Source organism: Nasonia vitripennis, chromosome 1, assembly GCF_009193385.2.
Source record: "Nasonia vitripennis strain AsymCx chromosome 1, Nvit_psr_1.1, whole genome shotgun sequence".
In the NCBI taxonomy this organism is placed as follows: domain Eukaryota; kingdom Metazoa; phylum Arthropoda; class Insecta; order Hymenoptera; family Pteromalidae; genus Nasonia; species Nasonia vitripennis.
Genome location: NC_045757.1, coordinates 4949194 through 4966150, shown reverse-complemented (window position 1 = coordinate 4966150; position 16957 = coordinate 4949194). Strand labels below are relative to the sequence as shown.

The 16957-nt window shown below is 46.0% G+C and overlaps 2 protein-coding genes across 2 annotated transcripts in view; one reads left to right on the top strand and one right to left on the bottom strand.

Annotated features, from left to right (window-relative positions):
* Positions 1 to 16957, bottom strand: part of LOC100678249 (RING finger protein 17) — a 191401-nt gene that overhangs the window by 45229 nt on the left and 129215 nt on the right. The window lies entirely within an intron of this gene.
* The window catches only part of LOC103317309, a 60732-nt gene that overhangs the window by 36303 nt on the left and 7472 nt on the right, over positions 1 to 16957 (top strand). The window contains exon 2 of the mRNA XM_008214863.2: positions 15755 to 15943. Coding sequence (XP_008213085.1) covers positions 15755 to 15943 — 189 coding nt within the window. The remainder of the gene's footprint in view (positions 1 to 15754; positions 15944 to 16957) is intronic.

The following is a 16957-nucleotide window of genomic DNA, read 5'->3' as shown; positions in this document are numbered from 1 at the left end:
AGCTGGGCGCGATTGCGTCGTGAAAAGTTGCATTATGAAAGCAAAGTTTCGAATTTTAACGCGAGAATCCGATGGCCGTCGGCTCGAGGAATTTAACGACGGCCGCCACAAAGTTCGATGAATGCGAGACGCGCGTTAAGTTCGTAATGTAAAACTAATAAATTGGATAATTGATACGATGATTCATTAGTTCGCATAAGACGCCGAGTAGGCCTTTATCCTCGGCGTTACGAAGTTTTTATAGTGGGCCGTTCTATAAAACGTTCTGGAATATACGATCGATAAATGTGCGTTGTATGCAAACGGTTCTTCCTGAGAATTCCATCTGGAAAATTATGAAGCTAACAATAGCGCGCGTTGTCGCATCTGCGCTGAAATTGCGAGCGAGTTGAGTGATTAGATTACGTGGCTCATTTGAATGCATAATGAAAATGCGAGAGCGGAGAAAATAATTAGCGAAGATAACGCACTGACAATGTCACAAAGGTTTGCGGATAGTCATGCGATGTTTTAAATGCTTATCGATGTGCTTGGTATGCGCCGAATGCTGTAATTATACAAATTACATAAATGCATTACCTATACCTTGATAACGTTGTGGTTAGTCTGAAGTAATGATGAAAAATGTACTTCAAAAGCTTTGTATGATACTATTTTACCCTATTACCTATATGCAGATAATAATTTAATGGATTCGATGTTCAGACACACCATTTTTAATCATTGATCAGAAATCACTCGGAAGTAACGACTCGCTACAATGACGCAACTGCACCAAATAGTGCGGAACAAATTGTTTCAGCGAATTTCGAAGGCAACATATATGCACATGCTTCATAAATTTTCCCGAGAGCGTTTGGCCACCTGCAAAGCGTATACAAATGCAGTTTCATGAAATTCTAATGAAGCTTATCTCTGGGCCTCAGCTAATTTTCGACGCTCGATCGAGCAGAGTTGCCGAGACATTTTTCGTATAAAAGCCGGATCGATGCACGACTTCGGCATCAAATCGACTTGCAGCTTTCGCAAACAAGCAACCCTTTGTGCTTTCACCCGCAACTCTCAGCAACCATGAAATTCTTCGTCGTCTTCGGTGTTCTCTGCCTCGTTGCCCTCTCCACTCAGGTTCCTCTTTTCGGTAAGTTTTCTTGGACGTTTTCGCTGGTTTAAAACAGCATAAATAAGTTAATATTGTTGATAAGTTTTCGTTTCCGAAGTATGAGACTAATATCGTTGACATTTACAGAGGGCTGCGACGAGAAGGTACAAAAAGTCTTCGACAAGGACTCGTGCGGTCACGTTCAATGCTACAACTTTAGCAACGAGACCGTCACCGTCAACAAGATGTCCTATAACTCGTGAGTACATCTTTGAAATAATACATCGAATTTTTCCGAACCTCGATAGCTCAAAACTTGGTCCCTCATTTTTCAGCTGCGCTATTCCCAGCTGCGAGGAAGGCCTAGAACTCAAAGGCCAGAACCCCGAGGATGTCACCAAGACCTACCCAGACTGTTGTGCTACGCCAATCTGCGAATAAAATGTAACGTTCTGTTCAACGGGTACATTAAATATAGATAGCTAACTTTCCACACAAACTTCAGTCTATTTATTGTCACTCTATAATTTTAATCATCCTTCTCTACCTCCATCGAGCAACATAAAACAGCGCATTTCCACTAACTAATAATCAATAACTACTGCACAGTTAAAAAGTTACCTTCAATTAAAACTTCACTCGTTCGATCCATCGCACAGCTCAACCGTGAGCTTTTTCAGTTCTCCTTTTCACAAATTCCAACTTCAACATTCTTAAAACCATTAGCTACACATTTTTCAAACACGCTTCCGCGAAAATCTTTTCCGACGACAGTCACCCCAGCAAATCCTCGCCAGCTCCGCTACACGCTCCGAAAATTAATTAGCCGCACACACACACACACACACGCACCACAGTCATCCATCTACATGCAGCGTTGGCGAGAAGGCGCTTACGCTGCTAAATCCGAGCGATAAGAGAGGCGCCACAGTATAGCGGTATACACAGGAGGCCGGAGAGCAACAGGTTACATTTGTTACCGAGCCCTCGACAACTGCCCCCCTGCCGCCAGCGCCGACTCCATTTGTCCTCTCCGCGCTCTATACTTCCGCGGCAGCTGCGTCGCGTTGCACGCCCTGCTTGTTTACGCAGATCCGGTGGAGAGGGCAAATTGTCACCTGAGTTATGCATTTTTCGATCGAATTATTACTTATCCCGATAATTTACGAAAATTCAAAGCACACCCCGTATATACATCCACACTCTGAAAAAAAAGAAAGAAAAGCGCAACGACTCCAAGAAAAATCTCAACAGCTCCAATGCAATTTGCGCGATACACCCTCGCAGCAGCAGCGTCTCCTTCTGCAAAAGGCAAAACAGCAGAATCTCGCTAAAACCCTCTGGCGCCGAGCGAAGTGTCAGCGAAATACCGAGGCGGAAGGAAATCGCTGCGCCGAGATAGCAGCCGTCAGCATGTTTCCCCTGAAACTCTCTCTCTCTCTCCACTCCCTCTCCACATCTCTGTATATACAGATATATCTACAGCCCGTATAGTCGCTACAAGGGTCTTCCTCTTGTTGCGCTCGTCGATTTATCATAATACGTCCGGTCGCTGCGTTATACACTCCTCTGCCGCGCGTCGCTCGCGATTTTTCACTCCCTCGTCCCCGATGATGAATGCGGGTTTCGTAAGGTTTTTTTTCTCTCTCTTTCTCTTCAAATCAGTCATACGCGTATATACTTTACCCAAGCGTGCATGTAATTGATAATCAAATTTTATAGAGCGGCACGTAATTCGTGCGAATATATAGTGGCGCATTAGCTCTAATTAACTCGTTTTCCATTTTTACGGCCGGCCTTAAATTATTTTCGAGCCTCCGCCGCGTAATTTCCTGAATTTTGCGAAAACGTAAGCGAGAGAGCGAAGAGGTGTCCGTCATAAAGGCAAATCGCCCGCAATTTACGTCGCTTTTAAGTACAAGTTTGTACAAGGCTGTGGTATACACCGACGAGAGCCTGCCGTGTGAATTTGCGTCTTGCGAAAGGAAAATTTTCGTTCACCTTGATTCTCTCCTATATATGCGCGTATTTCCGTAAAACACAGCTACAGTCGCAACAATATGCGCGGCTCTGTGCGCCGAGTTGCGTCACGGCATTTCTCACGTTATAGCGCACGCCCAAACGTGAGATCGAACTCTGCGGTGTATAAGAGCTCTCAAGGGTAAGGAGCAGTTTTCCAGCTTTTCGAGACTCTCGCGAGCGAGATAATTATACAGTCAGAGCCGCCTTTTCGATTAGATACTTACGGATAATAATACTGTACACATGCTTTTACAATTAATTATGCCTACTATTATGGGCTGCGAAAAATACCGTTCACGATTCAGTTATGCACTAGGCCACGAAAGTTTCGAGTAAATTTCAAAATTAAATAAAATCACGCGCGCCTGGGTTTTCTCCTTAATAGCTGTTTTAATGTAAATCAACGAAAATCACAGCAATCAGCGGCGCCGCCGCGAGTGTAGACCGCGAATCAGAGAGGAGAAAGCTACGTATACGATTCTCTCTCTCTCTCTCTCTCTCTCTCTCTCTCTCTCTCTCTCTCTCTCTCGCTCGGCCTAATTCAAAGCAGACCTATACACTCTCTCGCGAGCGCAGAATCCAATTTTTAAATCATCAATCACAACATTGCTCGAAACCTCGGCATTAATCAGAGAAACCAACTATCCTGATACCGCATCTCGATAACTTCATATAACTTCTATACTTATATACGTATACGTATAACGTATAAAACGCGCGTTCCATCATTCACCCGCGATGATTATAACTGATGATTATAACCGCGTGTGATAAATACTTACGCAACGTTATAGCCAGCGGCCATAAGTCTGGAAAAAGATTCATTACACCGTGTGTGCCAAGTACATATGCATACGAACGTGAGCGCGGGTATATATTTTTGAATTTCGCGCGGGAAAATTCGAAACGACATTCTCGCGCGTTTTACATATACGCGCACGCGAAATGACGAATCGAAAAGTGTGCGTATAATAAAAGCGAGTTGCGACGTCGCTAAATTATATTTTTTACCTTTTTAGCAGCGATACGCGAGCGCACGCCCGCGCACGCAAGCCCGGCAATTAGCATGCTTTCAGTGACGCTAATTAAGTATAAAAGCCTCATGCATATTGATAAAGAGATGTATCAATTTTCCCGAATCGTCCACGAAAATATGCGGACACGACGTGTGTGCTGCGCCGCCATTAATCCGCACATACGTATATGCATAAAACCGAGCGATAATTGCTATTATACATAGTTGATTTGAAAAATTTCTCTCGTCTCCGCCTACCACATTCACTTATTTCATCGAAAACGCGCAGGCTTAAAAAACCGAGAACCAATCGAGTCTCTTCTCCGTAAAGTCGCTACTATACCGCTGCATGCGAGTGTATAACTCATATACGGCGGCACTTTTGCGCGAACAATGGCTGGTGTTTTTTTTTTCATGCTCTCGCCGCAGCTATTAGCCAGCGTGTATAAAGCGGTTACAAAAGAGACCCATAGCGCGAGTGTCGCGCGCTTTTATTATTTTGCCACGCGGAACTCTTACGAGTGTGTGCGCGCGCTCACAATTCCACGAAAAGTTGGAGGTTATGTGCGGGTTGCGTCGCCGTGCGCGAGTTTCTTTCTCTTTTTTTCTTATGCACCTCCGCGCGATGACAGTGTGGAACCGTAACCACAGTGGGCATGGCAACACAGCTTCTTTAGAAGCTATTATTTATGCAGTTATAGCATGAAGGGCCCAAGCAGTAGACCCAATAAGTCTGTTTATCTACACTCGCTGGGCAGAATCAAACGTGGGAAACACATTAGCTACAGAAAAATCGCCAAAGCGCCATCTATCGTCGCTAGCCATAAAACGAAATGAATCCCAACTATACGAAATACAAAAACAACGGGTAACCGGTTAACCTTCGCGAAATCCCCGTCAGCATTAGTAGACACAAAACACGCGGAGAGAATAAACAAACTCGAAGAAAAACAGTGTGCGAAGCTCCCGCATTATATATAGCGTCGAGGTATTCCTCCAAAAAACCAAGAAAATTTTTCCGTCCACTCGCGCGCGGGGCCGGTCAATCACGCGTATGTATGTATACGACATGAAAGATTCAGGCAGCTGGCGCTCTGAAAAATACATGCCGCTGCCGCCGCTGAATCGAGGGACGCGAGAGCGCATCGCCTTTTATTTTCTGGCTGCTCGTTTTCGCCCCGAGCGTTCGCCGCTTTTTTCCGGAGCAGTTATATGCGCGAGCTGAGAGATGTCGCGTAAACGCTGCTGTGTCTCGGAACGATCGACGCTTTTTGCGAGGAAGGGCAGTTTGTTTGTATTTACCGTTTGTTTTATGGACTGTCGTATTTTTCAAAGTTTTTATTTCGGAGAATTTGGTGCGCGATTTGTTCGAACGAAAGTAGAGCTTGAAAAGAGCAAACCGAACACCCACAAGAGCACCATCAAAAGTCTATAAATGTCTATACTCGCAGACGATAATCAATTTACGACCTCGATGTTACACCCGATAATCTCACAAAAGAAGGATGATCACAAATCACTACCTACAGCGGAACAGCGCAAGAAAAAAAGATGATACACCTTCTTGCCCAGACATCTCGAAGGTCTTCTCAAAAATCGCCTCGAGCGAGCGCAATTACACGATTAACATCGCAGCGATGATCCGTCGAGTCGCTTTCGTGAATCAGAACCGGTTGTTATGATAGCCTCGACGACTCGTTTTCCTTGGCGGCTTTTTCGGCACGCGACACCGAAAAAGTCGCATCACACACACACACACACACACACAGCTCTCGTTTGCGCCGCGGAAAAATGCTTCGAGTGCCTTCTCTAATTCGTCCGCGACTTTATATTGGGCAATTTTAACGCGCGACTAGAGCAGTGTTGACTTATTTTTACGGGAATTTGATGACTGGTATTTATCAGGCTTTGATAAATTAAATTTTATTCAATTATGCTGTCGATATCGCGAGAGCGATCGGCGGTTTACCTTTCAGCGCAATTTAATGTTGGGTGATGCGCTTATGTAACGCTTTCGACATGTGCTATTATCCTTAATCCGTTGATAATTCGTAGGATTATACCAATCGTTAAATGTAAATCGCCATGATTTGCGTACGTAAATATCAATTTTTACTACGCATAAAAATCATAAAAATATATTCGTTCGTATGAATTATTGAAATTTTCATTAAATCACTGCGTTTTCGCAAAATTGTCGTCAGAATTGAGATAAAAAAATTTTTGATTTTTCAAAAATGCAATAGAGTAGTCATAGTCGGTACTACAGTTGGGCAGGTACCTATGCCCGAATCACCTCTGAAACCCATTGAACCAGATAGAACACAACCCAGAATTCAATTCAAGAATCATTACAAGAATTATGACAAGTACACAACAGTGGACCAAGTGGACCAAGAGGACACGAAACATCAGTACAAAGGGACCAAGTAATGGGGTTTCAGAAGGCGTAACCGAGTACCATCGGACTACGTATTGTAGTGGATCGAGGCTACCTTATATATCGACCAACAGCATTTCTTGCCACTCGCGAGTTTCAAGATTAACTCGCAGCCACCTATGCTTAGGTCTTAGAAATTCAAGTGGCCCTGAGAGTACAGTGGAGGAGACACGACTCCGATAACAGAGACGAAGCTGCAGATGCATGGAGGAAATGAGTCATCGACTGTGTGTTATATATTTGTACACTGTATACTGTAACCCATAGCCATAGTATACAGTGTTGATCCCGCGCCTTCTCTCTCACTGCGCATGCAACTTTTGATTAAAATTTTAAAAATATTAACTTTGATGAAAAATTCAAAATATTCTATTTACACCCTAATGATGCACACAATTCAACCCAAAACTCCAACATTCAATAACTCCAACTCGCAACTTCCGTCCGAATACACCCATACACAGCGGCCCGACAATACACCGGTCAATTCGCGGCGGCGTTGAAAACGCTAACGAGGCCAATATCTTGCCGAACTGCTCCGCAGAGAGGAAGCGGCGGGCCAAGGGAAGCTCGAACGGGACTTTCGCTGCGTTGCCAATTATCGCAATACGCCGAACTGCAACACGCTGACCCACGCTCTGTATTTGCCTGTTTCTACGCTGCTGCTAATAATGCGATTGTTTGCAGGCCTTCACAAGTATAATCGCGCGATTTCTGCCTCTTCATTATTGACGTATTAGCGAGCCGGTATTGTCTGCTCTGCGCACGATTGTTTGGACGGATTTTTTTTTAATGAGAGAAACAGCCACGTTTTTCAAAGGGTCTCGATGGATTCTCTTGTTTTTTCTTTCGACGGCGCGAGAGGTATCAGCGATTTTGCGCTCGATTTGCAACGATTCGCGTTGTGCATATTGCTAACGAAAAAAAAAATTCTTTCCGAAGCTCGGCACTACTGCAGCTTCGGCTATTCATTATGCGCTCGAACGACGTCTCAGCGCAGCTTGGTCGTAAAAAGCTCGCAGCTTATACGAACGACTTGAAGCTTCTTCTCCCCGAGACAACAGGGCTTTGAGGCCTCGGGCCAAACCTGCCCGCCTAATTCTCGATGCGCTAATTAAATAATTAAAAAACTGGAGCTGCTGCTTCTTCTTCTTCCTTCTTCTGCCAGTCAACTGCAGGTTGTGAAAAGAAAAAAAATATGAGCCCTCTCGCGCACGAGTGTAAAAAAAGCAGGGCGTCTTATTCTTCGGGGGGAGTAATCTCGAGCGCAGCAGCGAAGGAGAGGGTATTAAAGTCGGCGGTGGAAAACGAGCCGACGACCAATGTCCTCGCGAGGACGCGGATGAGCAGCTTCGACAATGAGCCGTGTGCGAGGAGTGGATTTTATTTTCCCCCCTTTTTTCCTTCTTTGTTCAGGGAGTTGGACTTTATGCAGGTTGGCTTTACGATTAGGCTGTAATTGGAAGTGTTGACGGGCGGCAGCTTTACTGCTTTTACGAAGTTATATACGAGTAGAGTTTTTTTTTGTTGATTAAGCAGCGATACGTTTTCCAGAATTCAAAACCACGTTTCAGAAACAATCCTGACGATTTTTACAAACGCAGTCGCTGCACAACTTTCAGTAACGCGCGGACAAACTATATTCGCGGAAACCTCGTTAAACTGCGCGGATCGTTCTCCATACACGTACACGTAGCACACCTGCAGCAAAGCTTCATTCCCGCACGTAGCTCGTTTTCCACTTCTTTGTCCGCGCGAGACAACTAATGCCTCATCTCTCTCTCTCTCTCTCTCTCTCTCTCTCTCTCTCTCTCTCTCTCTCTCTCTCTCTCTCTCTGCGCACATTTTCGTAGTCGGGATTTCCCGCTAATGCGTCGGATTATAATTAGAGAGAATAGAGAGCGAGAGAGGAACTCGTTTTTGCGGCGAGCTTTTGACGACGAGGGGCTAAACGACGAGGCGGATATACACGGAGCGGAGGACGAAACGCGATTACAAAATGCAATTCTGCGAGAGAGCGAGTGCGTGAGTGGAGGAGAGGACATTTTTAGAGCGAATTGGGTGAATTAAACCGGTGATTTAGGAGCTGAGACGTCTCTCTATCTCTTGGAGTGTGTAGTACGTCGACGGGGCTTGAATTTTCCATCTTTGGGCCGGAGCTGCGACGAGTCTCAGTTTTGTCTGGAATTGGCGCCGCGTGATTGCACGTTGAACACACGTTAATTATTTAATCGACTCATGCAAAAGTAAAGCTGGAATAAAATTCAACCAAAGTAGCTAATTATACACCATTAATTCTACATCGACGCAGCTAAAAGACTCTCTCCTTTTCTCCGCGTTAACGACGCCAAGTGTGAAAGGCGCCATAGGTGTGGAAGTTGTAAGATTCGTCGCGCGCGAATCCGTCGTAAGAACTGCCGACGCAACTGCAACTTCCTCGTAGCGAGTCTGTATATACAAACACACACCTGCAGCTGTTTCCGAGTACTAGGTACTGCTGCTGAAACCGACCGCTGCCGGAATCGACTCACGTTGGGCTTAATTAGTTTATTAAACTTGATTAACAAGTTTATTAAATTAGCTGTCAATAACAGAGAGGGTGTGAGCTAGAGAGAGAGAGAGAGAGAGAGAGAGAGAGAGCGCAAGGCAAGTTAGATTAAGTTTCAGAGCTTGCAAGCTGACGACGAGGACGAGTCGACTACTCATATACTCTTTTGACACGAGTCGTGAGATGTGTCGCGAGTCCTTTATTACACAAATTTCAAAAGTCGTTAGAACCATAAGCCATACCTCGAAGTAAAACAACAAACTCGTCACTCTTCGAAACGTCGGCTTAAAAAAAAATTCAAAATTAAATTCCAATTCCCAGAACTCGGGCGCGGGAAATAAAAGCTCTCGCGTAAAGCGCGCATTTCCCAGCGTCTATACGTCCCCTGCGCCGCGGCGGCGCTCGCTCACATAAATGTATGAACGCGTCCCGGGCAAGCCGTAAACGAGCCGCGGCGCGCGTTTCTCGCGTCGTTACAAGCGACGACGCGCCGCCGTCGCTCTGCGTGTTGTGTATGTGTGTACGGAAGCCGAGAGGGATCGTAAAGGAGAAAGAGCGATGAAAGTTTTATTTATTTTGCGGCGTTCGATCGCAATGAGGATTATTTCGAGCTTTTTGCGATGGGAGGAGCTGAGAGTTTCCTCCGTTTTTTTTTTGTTACGATGCGAGAGGCTTCAATGGGCCGGTGGAGAGAGTTCGGATCGTTGTTGGAACGAGGCGTGAGGTGTTTGATATCCGAGCTTGAGTTAAAGGAGTTATGGAAGCCTCTTGAATTTAGTCGAAATAAAATCAGCCATACCTTATCGCAAAAGCGCATAGCGAAGACTAATTCGATACATTGCGGTGAAGCGCGGAAGTTTTCCCTAATCGCAACTACGACATCAATTCCGAAGTTTCTCTCTCAAAGGAAATCTTGCGGTCGCGAGGATGACGAAAGCCGTACACACCTGCGTATACATCGAGATCCTAAGGGGTGGCGCACAACCACCGCGTCGACGAATAGTTTCGAGCTGCGTATTTAACGAAATATTTGACACAAAGGGACGAGCTATGCGCCGCGCCGTTATGAGTTCCAAACGTTCTCCTCTCGCTTCCGATAATTAATCGGGCGCTTTGACGTGCCAGCGCGCACTTTGATCAACTGTAATTATAGCTACTACTGTAATTGAGCTTTTCCGTATCCTTTGAAAAATCCACCTCTCGCTCTTACGCTTCGCTCGTTCGAGATTGTTTAAACGAGCTCGGCGAAGAATGATAATAGAAAAGATCGTCGTTTTTTTTGGAAAAAAAGAAGCATTAATCGCCCGAGCCATTATCAGATTGGATCCGAGCAAACAACGGCAACAACAACGCGATTATAACATAAAGGCGCATCGGGAGAGAGAGTGTGTATAGCTGCAGCTCAGTTGAAGCAAGTTGGCGCGAACGCCAGCTTTGCGGGAGGATAAGCCGCTAAAGGTGTTTTCGCAGCGGCAGCTGCTTCTGCTGTTCCGCTTCGTGGCGTATAGACAAGAAAAGGGACGCTACTGCAGCAGCGGACCGGTCTGAGGCGATTTTGATTGGGTATTAGCGGGCCGAGTGCGAACTTTACTCACCAGATTTCACCGGGCGAGTCGGGAATTAATTCGGTTTTGCTGTGCTGGGATGCTTATCGTCGGAAAAGAGAGCTGCCGCATCTATCATTCATTTGTTTGTTAAATAAAAAAAAAAAATTCGTATTATGGTCGCGCGTCTTAGCTCATATACTTATATTATGATTCGCATCAGTATCTTGTCCGCGTCTCTGTCGAGGAGACAAACTATGACGCGTATTTGGACTCGAGCGTCGCGCCGGAGGAGACAGACTGAAACGAGCGGTTTTCCCCTTGGGGAATCGCTGCAGTCGACGTGGTCGTCGTCGGACGGAATTTGAATAGCCGCACACGATGCTGCCCTGGCTGCGAAAACAAAAGACGTACCAACCTGTCGATCTCGATAGATGTGTATTGGGATGAAGAGGCTGGTAAAAGAGGCGACTCGTGGAATTAGCTCTTATGCGGAATATTCTTATCGTCGCGTCGCTGGTTGACGTGAAAACTAGTCCAGCGTCTAATGATTTCTAAAGAATTAATTAATTATTAATCTTTCTTTGATTAATACAAAAGGAAAAATCTCAGACCAGCCAGCAAGTCCACTGGCACTTCCTCAAACACGTCACACAGCTCTCTCGGCAAATCTAAAATTGACGAAGTGACTGGGAATAGCAAAGAAGAAGCCGGTGCTTCGCACCCTCGCGAAGACGCGACGCGCAGACAATGCTCCGTAGGACTATATATGCAGCGAACTAAGAGCGAGCGAGAGAGAGAGAGAGAGAGAGAGAGAGAGAGAGAGAGAGAGAGAGAGAGAGAGAGAGAGCTAGTCTCCAGAGCACGTATAGAGTGAGGGAAGCTCGGCTGAGCGCGAAATAACATTTGTATGCATTGCGGCGACGCCGACGACTGCTGTGCCGACAGCACGACTCGATCCTGGCCGGGTTACTCCGTGATTACTATTTTCCTATGTCGGCACGAGCGCGCGACGCTCCCGGAGGAGCAACCGACGATGAGCTGCTGATGGCGATGCTGACCGATTCTGGATGAGCGCGCGGTTGCCGGATTTTGGAATGCCGCTTGTTTCTTTCTAGAACGCGCGCGATGAAAATGTTTTGAAGTTATGAAAATCTATTCAAAGTTTTACACGCTTCTTCGTAAAAGGCTTTGCAAGATCGCGTCGAAATAAATCAGTCGAGAGCGATATAACTCAGCGCATCGCGAACAATTCGATGCAGTTCGTTAAAGGCGATAAGCCGCGACCACCCACTCAAAAGCGCGAGTGAAAAAGCGATCTTCGGGACTTCTCTCTCTCTCTCTCTCTCTCTCTCTCTCTCTCTCTCTCTCTCTCTCTCTCTCTCTCTCTCTCTCTCTCTCTCTCTCTCTCTCTCTCTCTCTCTCTCTCTCTCCCGGCAACCGGTTTCGCATAGCCGCGAAATGGGTTAGTCGAGCAGCTGTTGCGCTGCAAGGCCACATTTGTCTCTGTCTGTGCACTCGCTAGCTATCGACGATTTACTTTCAAAGCACAGTGAGATGCTGTGCCGAATCCTCGCTATCGGGAAAACAGATCGGAACGAGCGCGTGTTTGGAAAATAACGGTGAATGGGTATTATTCGCTGATCGGGATTATCGACCGTTGTGCATAAATATTTTTTAAATAATTCTGTTACTAATCTTTCGCCGGACAATAAGCATGTTCTCAAGAAGCTCCCCCTCGCGACTCTCGCGGATTCAGAAAGAAGCAGAAAAAAAAATGGAGCAGGGACTTACGTCAGTTGCAGCTTCCTAATTGATGCGGGCGCTACAAACCAGCCTTTCACAATGCGCGCGATACACACGGCGCCGGCACAGTTTCCCACGTTTCGACGAGTGTGGGCTACCACTGCATATATACTCTCTATCCGGAAAAGTGGACAGTATCGAAGTCATTGTGTTCATACACTGAATAATAATCGCATACTTCTTCGAAGGTGACTGAAAACCAAAAGCGACGATCGTCGTCGCTAATTATTTATTCTTGCACTCGTGCCGCGGCGGCGGCAAGTGGCAAAGAGTCGCGGGATTTTGTAACGGTGCAGTAATAGAAAGTAGCTACTGCTGCTGCTGAACGATGGCACTTGAAAGTTACGCGCGAGCGATTGGGTAATTACGCGTGATGCGATTTCAAAGCTGCGCGTATTTGCGCATCGATGTTTGCAAAAGATGAAAGACGACGTTGGAATTTGAATGTAATTGTTGTTATTTCTAGAATTAGTTTGTGCTGTGGCGGTGCTGGTTTCAGCTTTACAGACATGTCATAATTTCGGTTTGATAAACGAGCGTTTCATCATCAAATTAATATTCCAAGCAAAACACAGAGCTCAGAGGCTTCGCTGAAAAAGTCAATCAATCATAATAAATCAAGCGTCTGCTCTATACGTTTTTAGGGTGTATGCACAAGGAAGTTTGCTCTGGACGTTCGTCTCGTTATCTCGATTGTTAATGTACTTGGATGCGTGAAGGCTGAGCCATAAATCTCATGCAGCTAAAATACCTTTTCAATCGCAATAATTACCTTTCAAGCTTTCTGCACTTCCGATTTCACTCTCAATCGAAACGTGACACGTCGACAACAATTAGCCGCTCGCAGGAAGTTCGGCAAAGACAAATAGTTGCATCGACGAGAGAGAGATCAGAGGCTAGAGTGGTAGCGAATTAGCTGGCGGCGGAAGCCCTCGAGAGAGAGAGAGAGCGAGGGCGAGTAAGAGCTGGAGAGCCGGTAATGGAGTTACGCGTCAGAGAGCAGCAACAGGTTAAGCCGTCAGCGCTGTTGCACCGGCAGCTTTCTTGTCGACACACCGTTAGCTGCGATCGGGATTTTCATTTTTCCCTCTGCACACATGTTCTCCGCGGTGCTATCCATCTATATTATACGCATAGATTTAATCGTTGTACCAAGTATAACGTCTCGGCGATTACGTGAGTCTAAAGCGATTACCGAGGCATCTTAATCAGCGGAAGAATTCTCAAAACCAAGCTTACGTCTGCACAGCGTGAGCTGATCGATATAGCGTGTACATCGATGCGCATCGAGGAAGGATTACCGAGGCATTACGATTGCAGAGGCTCTCAGGCTCTCGCGTATACACTCTTTGATGGAAGCTCGAAAGAGGATTAGGCAGGTGCTTATCGATGTTAGGACGACGGGCGATGGAGTGCTGCTACTGCAGTGCTGAGCGTGATTCTGACGCGGCGGCTTGAATTAACTTTTGTTCAACAGGTTTTTTTTTTCAAAGAGAATTTTCACGTCGCTCCACTTGAATTAAAAGAAAGCAAATATTCATAAACAGGATTTTCATCGCGCGAACGTCAATAATTTGCCGGAACGCTCGCACTCGCGGTAAATAACGAAATAAATGTCATCCACTGTGGCGTTATACGCCGAGCGACGAAAATAAAAAATACGACGAATCAGCTCTCACATAATTTCCCGGAAAGAACTAGAATTCGCGCTATATACGTACGCGTGTCCATTATCGCTTTAACCGGGAGAGCCGGGCTGCACTCTGTCGAATATTCATTTGGCGAAAAGACGCAAATAACCGTCCAGAATTTAATAAATCAGCGCGCGCACACTCGCATAACCATCGACACGCGCGGGTCGTCCCGAATTAGCGAGTGTTTCTCTGTATACACACACATACTGCAACGTGGGATTTATTATATCCTCGCTCGCTCTTTCAATTCGCTGACGCTTTTTTTTTCGTCAATCGATGATACTTTCCGAGGAACCGCCGTCGAGCTTTAATCTAGCTGCAGTTTGGAATCGAAGCGGAATAATTTCGCCAAGTTCAATATAACACGCCGTCTCTCCGAATCAAAGTAGAGAACAGCAGAGTCTATGGGAAAAGCGCGAACTAATGAAATATCGGTGCGAACTATTTAATTTCCATCCGCGAGCGAAAGAAAAAAAAACTCCCTAATTTTCCCACGAGCGGAGAGTAGAACGCGACGCGATCGTATATAACAACGACTGCGCGTGTAATTTCGAGCGGAGATATAATAAAACACTCGTCCCGACTGTATATACATATCCCCGGGTCGGCTAATGGAGACGGCGGCTTAATTCAGCGTCGAGATGTATATTATGCATCTTTTTTTCTCTTCGTCATCAAACGACGCGAATTTATAACTATTTCGTCGGGTGAAAGGAGAGAAGAGAGAAGGGTCAAAACTGGGCAATTTCAGACGGAGGGTAATAAAGCTATCGCTTTATTAATATTCCCCGGCAAGAGAGCAGAGAAAAAGCAAGAGAAAGAGAGAGAGAGAGAGAGAGCTGCAGTTTATAAATATGCAGAGAGAAAGAGAGGCGACTGCCGCTAGAGCCAATTTCTTTTACTTCCCCGGCGCTGCTGCGCGCACGTCTCTCTTTCGTCGTCGTCGGGCTACGGACAAATATCACCGGGAGCGAGAAAAAATGAAGAGTTTCCATACTGCTCTGTCGCGAAATCGAGAGGGAAGAATCGCTCTCTGCCTTTTCTCCTACTTCTCTCTTGCTTTTTTCTTTATTCGGAAAAACCTTTCAACGGCCGTCTTTGCGATCGCGCGCCAATTATTGCCGTCTTGTTTACGCACCGAGGTGTATAATGATCGTTTGTAAATTTTGCGCCTTTTTTTTTCGTCGTTATAAGAGAGCTGAGTGTGTGCAGGCGAATTTTCGCAGGGGAAAAACGTCTCGAAGGAAAGCCAAACAGACGGCGAGAGCAAAGAGTGCGGAGGAGGAAGGAATATGGTTGGCTGAATTATTAATCGATTCAGGGCAAGAGCTCGCGGATGAGGCAAACACTGCAGCTCACTCCGCGAGTCTAGCGCGATAGTTTTTCGTATAAGGGGAGTATTTGAAGATGAGCCTTTTTTTTAATACATTTCCGCCTTTTTGACAATAAAACCCAATGAAAATTAGAGGACACTGGGAGTAGAAAAAACGATACATCCTCTCCATCCCTCCCACTCTCTGACACCAGAACCCCCGGCGTGAAAAACAAAGCCGGAAACTGATAGCCTTGATTGGTGATTTGTGCAGGTGGTATGCAGGAAGGTGGCAGCCGAATCTCGAAGCGTGCGAAGCCTCTGGACCCGGAGGAAGAGGACTACTACTACGAGGACGAGGTGGACGAGCGCAACAATCCGACGAACGAGGCGCCTGTCGTGCCGCCGGGCTTCCTTAGTCCCTCGGTACGCGAGTACCTCGATCTCGGTAAATCGATACCCGGTACGTAAACAGGATCTCTTTACTCTGTACGCGTGTCTCTACACACACATACACACACACACACACACACAGCTTCGTGTCCTTTGTCGTCGGCGAATTCCTTCCGCTCTTTTTATCGGTGCGTCGCTGCGCGAGGGGAAAAGACTTGAACAAGTGGCGAGAGATAAAGTTGGACGAGGCTCGCTTTGAGCTCTTTTGTTTGTAATTTTATTATTTTCCTTGTCGCGATACGCGAAAGTTGGCCTGTCCTTTATCGCGCGGCGTTTATTTCGCGCGAGCGCGGGTATGGACACCGGACGGAGATTGTTAAGTGAGCCTTTTCCAATGCTGTAACCGAGCGCTCTTTGGAATTTGAGTTTTCGTTCTTTTGACCGATACGATGAAAATTTTTGCTTTGATTCAACGTGACAATCAGCTTGAGAACGTTGTTTAGTCTCCGATTGATTTTCCATCCGGAAAAACATCGAGCACTCGTAAATTATCTCCTAAAAGCCCTTCAATCGACTCCATCAAACTCCTCCCCCGCACAGCAGAAATAATGGAATCGATACCCGTCAATTTCAATACACAAGCAAAGCTGCGACTGGCCTGCATTAAAGACAAAAACGTCAATCAAGCCTGTAAGCGTCAAAGCCACCCTCTATTTGAAATCCATTCGAAGCGTCTTCTTCCCCGCATTCACAATTACCCTAAAAAAAATCCTCTTTCCGGCTAATGCACCAGCCGAGAATCGCAGCGGTGTCTCTGCATGAGCAATGAGTCAACTCGAAGACGAGACGCGTCGTCTCCTTCCGCGAAGGGCTCAATTATATTCCGTTCGGATCGATCGAGGCTAGTGCGGCTTATGACGAGGAGTTATCCGAAGGACGTATGATCAATCGCGGGACGATTGTCGAGGCGACGGGAAGTGTAATGGAGACAATGAGTTTCGTGATTGCTGGACAGAAGCGAAGGTGTATTGATTTCCAGTATTTTTAAGCACAAATAAGTAATTAGTTATTCAAATTTTTGGAT